This window comes from Penicillium oxalicum, chromosome I (genome assembly GCF_001723175.1).
Source record: "Penicillium oxalicum strain HP7-1 chromosome I, whole genome shotgun sequence".
In the NCBI taxonomy this organism is placed as follows: Eukaryota; Fungi; Ascomycota; class Eurotiomycetes; order Eurotiales; family Aspergillaceae; genus Penicillium; species Penicillium oxalicum.
In genome coordinates, this window is record NC_064650.1 from 4,155,201 (window position 1) to 4,164,039 (window position 8,839).

General features: G+C 50.9%; 5 protein-coding genes across 5 annotated transcripts; 2 read left to right on the forward strand and 3 right to left on the reverse strand.

Annotated features, from left to right (window-relative positions):
• Positions 1-16: 16 nt before the first annotated feature.
• On the reverse strand, positions 17-1,180 carry POX_a01357 (uncharacterized protein; the record flags this gene model as incomplete). Its single annotated transcript, XM_050110285.1, has 1 exon — positions 17-1,180. One exon carries the CDS (start codon positions 1,178-1,180, stop codon positions 17-19), a length of 1,164 nt encoding a protein of 387 aa, XP_049974053.1.
• A 1,107-nt stretch (positions 1,181-2,287) lies between these two features.
• Positions 2,288-2,725, reverse strand: POX_a01358 (uncharacterized protein; the record flags this gene model as incomplete). The annotated part of the gene is made up of 4 exons (XM_050110286.1): positions 2,288-2,333; positions 2,427-2,481; positions 2,538-2,567; positions 2,623-2,725. The coding sequence occupies 4 exons, from the start codon at positions 2,723-2,725 to the stop codon at positions 2,288-2,290; spliced, it is 234 nt and encodes a 77-aa protein (XP_049974054.1).
• A 96-nt stretch (positions 2,726-2,821) lies between these two features.
• Positions 2,822-4,563, forward strand: POX_a01359 (Histone acetyltransferase GCN5; the record flags this gene model as incomplete). Its single annotated transcript, XM_050110287.1, has 7 exons — positions 2,822-2,966; positions 3,032-3,123; positions 3,192-3,245; positions 3,321-3,529; positions 3,589-3,724; positions 3,761-4,468; positions 4,543-4,563. 7 exons carry the CDS (start codon positions 2,822-2,824, stop codon positions 4,561-4,563), a joined length of 1,365 nt encoding a protein of 454 aa, XP_049974055.1.
• A 1,299-nt stretch (positions 4,564-5,862) lies between these two features.
• On the forward strand, positions 5,863-7,021 carry POX_a01360 (uncharacterized protein; the record flags this gene model as incomplete). Its single annotated transcript, XM_050110288.1, has 2 exons — positions 5,863-6,020; positions 6,085-7,021. The coding sequence occupies 2 exons, from the start codon at positions 5,863-5,865 to the stop codon at positions 7,019-7,021; spliced, it is 1,095 nt and encodes a 364-aa protein (XP_049974056.1).
• Positions 7,022-7,652: 631 nt separating this feature from the next.
• Positions 7,653-8,711, reverse strand: POX_a01361 (COP9 signalosome complex subunit 7; the record flags this gene model as incomplete). Its single annotated transcript, XM_050110289.1, has 2 exons — positions 7,653-8,332; positions 8,453-8,711. The coding sequence occupies 2 exons, from the start codon at positions 8,709-8,711 to the stop codon at positions 7,653-7,655; spliced, it is 939 nt and encodes a 312-aa protein (XP_049974057.1).
• Between the last annotated feature and the right edge of the window lie 128 nt (positions 8,712-8,839).

Genomic DNA, 8,839 nt, shown 5'->3' on the forward strand with positions numbered 1-8,839 from the left:
GTCTGTATTTTTATATTCATGAGACATCAATTGCGATGTCACCGTCGGCGTCTTCTTCATCCAGCAAAGGGACAAATCGATAGTCCACGAAGCACCTGGGGCCTGTAGCGGCTTTCACTCCAGCGCCCACGGATCGTCCTGTTGGAGTTTGATCATCTAGATCGACCATGAACTGGAAGCTGAGCACTCCCTGGCGGTCTCCTCGGATACTAACTTTGTTGGCGACTGCCATGGCCCGAGCCGCCTTCTTGATCAGTCCGAATCTGTAGCTCTGACGAATCCGGTCGCCCATTGACGAAGGAGGCGAGACTTGAAAGGTCTCGGTGACCGTTGGCGCAGCTCGGGCTCTCGTGGCACGCGATCGTGCCGTTCCATCATCAGTCAGAATTTTGTGTGCCTGTGAAGCTCGATCGGCCTGAGTAGACCCGCCAGAAGCTTCAGCATGTTGATCCATGGAGAATTCTATGGTCGATTCACTGAAGGGACCGCCAGCCCCGGAGAGAGCAAACCACGGTTCTCTATTCGCACAGGCAGATAACTTCAGGATTGTCGGGTTCGACGAATCCAGCTCCGCGATGGCATTGTGGAGCCAGGCAGAGCGCATGATGATCTTCATGATAATCCCGTCGCGCTGAAATGGAATGTCCATCTCGGCATCCTCAGGCTCATAGGTTACCAATTCGCAGGTGGTTTTGACGCCTGCCTCGGTGATTGCAATGCTAAGAGGAGCACCGGAGTGGGCGTACTGCAGAGTGCAGGAGCGGTCCATGAGCAGGGCCGGTCCTGAGAATGCGCTTGAAGCTGGATTGGTTTGAGGAAGATTTGATTCCCGAGAGCCATTTGGCTCGGTGAGATCGTTGATTCCGAAAATTTTCAGTGTCTCCAAAAGCGCAGATAGTGAAACGATGAATTGGGGGAATTCAGCATTCTCCGTGGCTTCTGTACTCTGGGTGGACTCCTCGGTCTGACGATTCTGCGCTGATGGGGGTTTGAAGGTGTAGCTGGTAAATAAGGACTTGTCTAAAAAGGCCAATCCTTGAATGACTCGGCCTTCTTCGGCTGAGAAGCGTATCCCGTCCGGCGTGATCTGGACGGTTGCTTTCGTGGCAAAGCCGATGCACGAAAGCAGCGTATAGAGGTGGCGGGCATTATTGGAGACTCCAGTGAACAAGGGCTCCATCGGTCAAGACTGCTGAAGCGCTTTTTTCTGCTGGCGCGGTGAGTCGAGCTGGGTGGGTATCTTCGATTGTACCGGCAAGAGGTCTACAGTCCCTTGGAGGGTTGAAGGTACAGCGCTGTCGCAGGTGTAGCAGACGTTGGCCTTACTTCCACGTCCTTATCGGTATTGACCCGCCCCACAGAGAGTGAACAAGTAAAGTACAGGTATAAACTCTTACTAGTATATTGATAGTCCCCAAAAGGCTACCCTGAGACTTACTATCATCATAACGACCCGTCTTCATCATGTGGCTATCAGTTGGCTTGTCGAAAGTTGCCGTGCGTGGCACGAGGCTAGCCTTTGAAATACTGCGGAGGAAGAATTGCTTTGCTATCTCGACGGGAATCATTGATGACAGGACGTTGCGTCGTAGAGATATTCCACGTCTAACTAATCGAAGCAGCCATACACTTTTCTAGTGAATCTTGCCGACATATTCCAAAAAATCTGGACATGTATATCATACTTCAAGACTGTAAATTACCTCCTTCCATTACAGAGGTTGGGCTGTCAGAATCTATGATCTACCGAGCGACACGACATGAACGAGCTCCTTGTTGACAGACGAGGGTCTGATTCTGACCAAGTGGTCAAGACATAATGCGCATATCGTGAGAGAAGAAAATGGACGAACCATATCCAAGCCTGCGTCTACTACGAACGACATTACTGCTTCGTTCTTGTCTTCCGCTTCTGTCTTCATCCAGGTTATAAGTTATAGTAGGCTGACCCAGCCCTCAACTTCGAGATCGAAGTGAGAGCTTGACCTGGAGCACGTTAGGGTCTGCAAGCAAAGCGAAGATGTAAAATGCTGGTTTCCGTCTGCCCAAAGTACCTATTCACGTCTCGCTTCTAACAATGTGGGGACAACTGAAAAGGCGATCTCGATGAGATGACCGCTTGGCCATGTCCAACCTCCTGCCTGGATGGTCCTAGCTTCTATCGCTCGGATATAAACCATGCTGTTCTTCTCCGTCCAATCGACAAGAGTCATTGTGCTATGTTCAGTTTATTTCTTCAACCTCCTGTCTCCGGCCGCCAGGGCTGTTCATGTGATTGTCAATCAGGTTAAACATAAACTCCAACAGCGCATATGGTGAAGACTGCGCCAAAGCTACACAGAATGACTAATCAGCACAATCCTGCACCTTTCCAGAGCACATGAACCTGGTGCTCGTTCTTTGCAAGACCTCCTATTTTCACTCACCCAAAAAGCATGGATGCTGGAACACCAAGTGACACGAGGCTGAGGATTGAGCGATCTGATCATTCAAATTAGCTTCTAGGGTAGAAAGAGAGATACAATGCACAAGCTTACTGAGACCGAAAAGCCCCGTGAGGACAATTGCTGAGCAGAAAACCATTAGTGCCCAAACTAGAGCTGCGATATGTTGATTTCGTACCAATCATGAGCAGGTTGAAGCCGACGGTGAACTGACTGTCCTTGGAGACAATAGGCTGAAAGGAATTCGCCGGAGCGGCATCCCAGACTTCAATCAAAGACATGAGGGGCAAAGTCGTGAGAGGACAAAGATTCAATCGTCTTTATTTTCCAGGACCTGTGCTGTGGTCATTAGGGGACTTGATCTATACATGGACGGGATGGGTCGATCTGGCCCGTCCGGAGGAACATTATTCCGGGCGTGGGTTCCGGGGAGCGTTATCGCATCTGAAGAGGCCAAGCTCCGAACCTATCTTCGATATGATAACCTCATCTGCGCAATCATGGCAGTTGAGACCCCTCAGAGTACGTTCATTTGGAGAGACGCATCGGGAAGGTTGGCTTTAGTCATGCTCGCTAACCAAACACAGGCACGAAGAGGAAAGCTTCGGAGGAGCCAGCTTCCCCGGATTCTCAACAGCAAGCCAGCAAGAAAGCACGCACCGATTCCCCAAAGAGAGAGGTACTCCAGCCCAGCGCACCCCGCGCATTATCTTCTGATTATTGATATATCTATCACCGTCTCTCTAGGAAGACGGGCCGTTGCGAAAACCGCCTCTACGCATAGTTCCATTTCCTGAAAAGGTAACTATTCGATTACCCTCTCAGCCGCCTCCAAACCCATACCTCCCCAAGGAAGGCTGACCAAGCTTTCTACAGCCTGCTGTGCTCGAGGAACGACACGGCGATATTGAATTTCGGGTTGTGAACAATGACGGATCACATGACAGCTTCATTGTCTTGACCGGCCTGAAGTGTATCTTCCAGAAACAACTTCCCAAAATGCCCAAGGATTACATCGCGCGACTGGTTTACGATCGGTCACATCTATCCATCGCTATTGTGAAGCATCCCCTGGAGGTTGTTGGGTGAGTAGGCTCCTGGGCAGTATTGGTGAGTGAGACAATCGCTGATGCACAAAGTACAGAGGCATCACCTATCGCCCATTCAACAGCCGCAAGTTTGCCGAGATTGTCTTCTGCGCCATTTCATCAGACCAACAAGTCAAGGGCTATGGCGCGCATTTGATGTCACACTTGAAGGCAAGTCCATGCCACCTTGGAGTGTCCTTTTCACCAGACTAACACGCTTCCTACCAGGACTATGTCAAAGCGACATCTCCCATCATGCATTTCCTGACCTACGCCGATAACTACGCCATTGGATACTTCAAGAAACAAGGATTCACGAAAGAAATCACCCTCGACAAGTCCATCTGGATGGGCTACATTAAGGATTACGAAGGGGGTACCATCATGCAGTGCACAATGTTACCGAAGATTCGTTACCTTGAAATGGGTCGAATGCTTTTGAAACAGAAGGAAGCTGTACAAGCCAAAATTCGCGCCTTCAGTCGGTCTCATATCGTTCACCCGCCCCCAAAAGAGTGGAAGAACGGAGTTACCAAAATCGACCCCCTCACCATCCCTGCAGTGAAGGAATCTGGATGGTCGCCCGACATGGATGAGCTCGCTCGGCAACCTCGACACGGTCCCAACTACAACCAGTTGCTTCATCTTCTCAATGATATGCAAAACCACAGTGCGGCTTGGCCCTTCACGCAGCCGGTCAATCGCGATGAAGTACCTGATTACTATGAGGTGATTAAGGAACCGATGGACCTCTCCACCATGGAAGAGAAGCACGAGAAGGACATGTATCCCACCCCGCAAGATTTCATCAAGGATGCCATGTTGATCTTTGATAACTGCCGCCGATACAACAACGAGAATACCCCATACGCCAAGAGTGCCAACAAACTTGAGAAGTTTATGTTTCAACAGATCCGCAACATTCCCGAGTGGTCGGTAGGTGTTCCTTGGCAATGATTTCACTTCCCGACTGGCCTTGATGATTTCGAGCTAACCTACGTCTTTGATAGCATCTTGCCGATGGCCACTAATGAATCTTTTGCTTTGGTTTCGTTGGCATGGAGCGGAGTTCTTGGCAAGGATTGGATCAGTTTTGGAATACCCTCTGCATCTTTTGTTTCAGCGACGTCTGTGCTCCTCCTGTGAGCGATGAGACGATGGCTCTTGTTTTCAATATAGCTTCTACTTTGAATGCTGACAACCACTATGAGTAATGAATTGATTCTGAACATGTTCTCTATGGCCATCTTCCATCAACGAGAGTAAATTTCCTCGAACCCATCCGATTGCATGAATGAGACGTCGAGAATTTTCAATCCACAGCACTTGCCTCCCATAGCTGTATTTTACATGGTCTAATCAAGTATAGCGATGATTCCTCATCTGGACTCTCATTCTTGACTTGGTTGCAATGGAAGTATGGAAACTATGTTGATTCAGTGGTAGTTGTTTCCCTATATGGTGACCTGTTTGAACGTCTTCGCACGATTGGAGATGGAAGTGACTGCCCGGTAAGGCAGATTGCGAAGGACTCCCATGGGAGTATGGAATAAGTATATAGCTCGTAAATGAGTGGCAGCTGGAAATAATCAAGATCAAGTAATCTACTTTGCTTGATTTTAAGGACACCACACTAATTTAGAACTGGCAGCACTTCAGTACTACTTACGCCTATGTCATCAATTGTTGGCCGAGAGGTCTATCCACTTCAGATGGCTGACACCGAGAGGCGCTAAGCCAGAAACGGCTAAGCTAGCTAAATTTGGTGAAATGCAGGTCCCGTCGGATCCTTCATGCTGGGCCAGACTGAGCGGAATAACATTTCTACGACCCGGTCCCAGAGACAAGCAACATCCCGTCGTCTGGAAGGCTCATCTGATGGGTGAGCTCGTCGCGCTGGATTTAGCCATTACCTTCTAATTGCACTGAACGCCATTCACTCATTTTCTCGTCCACAATTTCAAATTGTACTCCTCTTGCTTCGTGCGGCTGCTGCAGTGCAGTAGTATTCTGCAGATACCTTCGTGCGCTTGATCGTGACGATCAACACGATAGGCCACCTTATCAGCATCAACACTTCTACTTGACAAGACAATATTGCGCGCTCCATTACCTCCAACTCCGTCAAAACAAAACAGTCACTCCCTTGATAAGCACCGCACTCACAGGTGTGGTATCACTTACTGTGTCTCTCGTTCAGCTGCGCTCACCGCGCCTGGCCCCGTTCTTTCCGGCCCCCTATCATCACCCCTCCCTGTCCATTCACGGAGACCCTCGTGAGGACTGCAATTTCTACATATTGAGGACGAGCTCAATAGAACTTGGACAAAATGGCGTCACCAGACTCATTTCTCGAAATTGAGCAGCGAAATCGGCTGCCGACACTGTTCGAAGTTCTGAGTCGGCGCACTTTAGCGCCAGTTGATCTCTTCTCATTCTACATTTACATGCGCGACCAGCATCGCTCTGTGGACTACCTCGATTTCTGGTAAGTGACTCCCGGCAAGACTGCCACGTATAGCCTGATCTCACCCATCTCTTTCACCATACAGGCTCGATGTCTCTCAGCACATGTCACTTTGTCGTCACTACGTCCGAGAGCTTCGCCGCTCGGTCTTGGTTGCAACTCCAGATATGGAGAGAATCGACAGCCGCGGGTCTGCAATGCTGGAAAATTTGGAAAATCTGGGCGACATCCCACTTGTAGAGGCTGGTCCCTCTCGTATGCATCAGAACGAAAAGGATCGTGATGCCGATCATCGCCTGTCTGCTTTTTTGCGATCGGAAGGCCACACTTCCCACTCTCCTCAGAACAGTGTTGGCTCTCAACAGTCTGCGCTCGATCATCGACCAAGCAGCGGCAATGGCAACGGCATTGATTCCAATTCTCCTGGTCACACAGTCGGCCGCCACGACATTCGAGCCAGCGCAGAAAAGATTCTCTACACTTACCTGCTTCCCGGCGCCGAGCGAGAGATTGTTCTGCCCGAAACTATGGTCTCAACTTGTATCAATCTGATTGAGGACGATGGCCGCGATGATCCCCAAGTCTTTGACGCTGCGAAGGACTATGTCTTTCAAGCCATGGAGCGTGACGCGTTTCCCGGGTTTTTGCAGGCCAAGGCGCTGGGAAACCTGGTCCCGCTTAGCATCGTTGCTCGCCTGGCTTTTGCTCTGATCTGCTTTGGTGGAGGGTTCTGGGGTGCCTTCTACGTGGTCTTGCGCAACAAGCCCCGCCATATCCGATGCTGGGTGATCCTGCCCTTTGCCGTTGCTGCGTACTTTATTGTTTCGTATCAATACAGAATCGACCCTATCATGGCATTCCTGGGATACAGTGAATACACATTCATGAGCTGGGGCGTCATTCGAGAGCCCTATGTACGCAAGCTTTTGAACAAACGAGCTCTGGTCACCGCTTTGATGTCTTTCTTGACCGCTGCTGCTCTGAGCATTCTGTTCATCTTCGTCCCCGGAACCATGCTGTGAACGCTTTCTCCAATCAATCTCCAAATTCTTGGCGGCTTGTCTTTTTTTCCAGACGGCCACCCCGAGTATCGCACCCGACTCGGCCCTGTCTGCTCCACCGGCACATGTTATGCACCTTTCTCCTCTGCTTCTGCGAAGCGAGCTCGTCCGAGGCTGTCGACTTTTTAGAACATGACGAGGCTTGAGTCACCTTCATCATTCTCAGCGTTCTTCTCTTCTCCCTTTTTTTGGCCTCTCGCTTCAACGGCAACTTCCTCTTTCCACCCTGTTCTCTTTTATTCCTATTGTGTCCATAATTCGTCCCGTCGACCATTGTTATTCTGTGGCTTTTTCCAGCTCTTTTTTCTTTTCTCTTTTCAAACAATACCCCTTCTACATCTTGGTCACTTACTCTGTATTTATGTCATCTATGATTTGTGCCATCAGGGCTTTGAATGAGTGCAACCTGCTGATTTTCCGATTTGAGGTTCCGTGCTGCAGCTGCATGTAAGAATGGGTAGTTGTCCAATTGGCCCTGATGACGAGCGATGAGTACACTACGAGAAGCCAGGGGGGGGGGAGCCATGATGCACTGAGACTGGGGTGAAAGGCGCTTCAAGTAGTTCATCAAATTCATAAGGAGGCGTTTGGCCTATGTCTTTCGCCCCACCATGCGCTTTGTCTGCCTGTTTCCCCCACGGCCCATGCCGGCACCTTCGTCGATCTCCATGCGCGAAGCATGTTCCCGGTCATCCGACTCGAAACCATCATCCTCATCAAAATCATCAGCTTCTCGTTTATTGCGCCCGAGTCCCCAGGCTGACCGCGCTGCGCCCCGTCCTATCCCGGACTTACCGACTCGTCCGTCCCCGCCATTCCCATCCCCGCGACCAACCTCGGCCTGCCGCCACTGCATGGCCTCGTCCACCCGTTCCCGATGGACTTGCTCTCTCGCATGCCGTTTCTGCGCGTTGGCCTTGACCCGTACAATCTCCGCTTCCAGATCGGCGACGACTTGTCCGCAGCGAGACTCCCATTCAGTCAGGATGGAGACCATCCGGGGCAGCGATTGGCGCGGTGCATCTCGAAGCGGTGCTACGGACGTGACGTTGACAGTGGGGGGGTTGGATGCAGGGGATAGACGAGCCGAAACCAGGCCGGCGTAGATGGCGGTCGTCACGAGAGCTTCCAGCTCGGCGGCGGTTGACAGAGAGAGCGCATCGATCAACGATTGGTAGGTGAGAGGCTTAGTGGTAGCGGCAAGGGAGAGCAAAGAGAGTAGCCGGAGCTTCAGGGTTTGGTCGGCATTCAATTTGGGGAGGTTGGGGGTTTCTATTGCGGTTGAAAGATCGTTCCCTGGTCAGAAAATTGATTCTTATTGCCCCCGTGCCGGGGCGTCCTCGGGGGAATGAGAGGGTTCGGGTAAATGAACTGGTGAAGATGACTACTGACCCTGATAGTCCTGCCATGTTCCCCATGCAAAGATTTCCAACAACTTTAAATACCCTTGATACTCCGGTGGTGTGTCGGGAGAAGCTAGAGCCTGGACAGTCGATGTCTCGAGCAGCTCCGCGAAGACGTAGGTGTGAGGAGCAGATGTGGCATTAGTGATGATGTTGGCGACAAAGCGAGGGGAGGTGGCACTGTTGGAAGTCGCGAGGACAATAAATGACTGAATAGCCTCCAATGCGCGGGCGTGTGTTTGGTCCATGGTGTCAAATGCGGGATGCGGTTAATAAGGGAGTGGGGAAGCGGAATTGAGTGTCGGCGCTCGGAGGAGGGTTGAAGGAAGATGAGCCGGCACAACAGGTGCAGGATTATGGTGCTCCGTCAATCGTC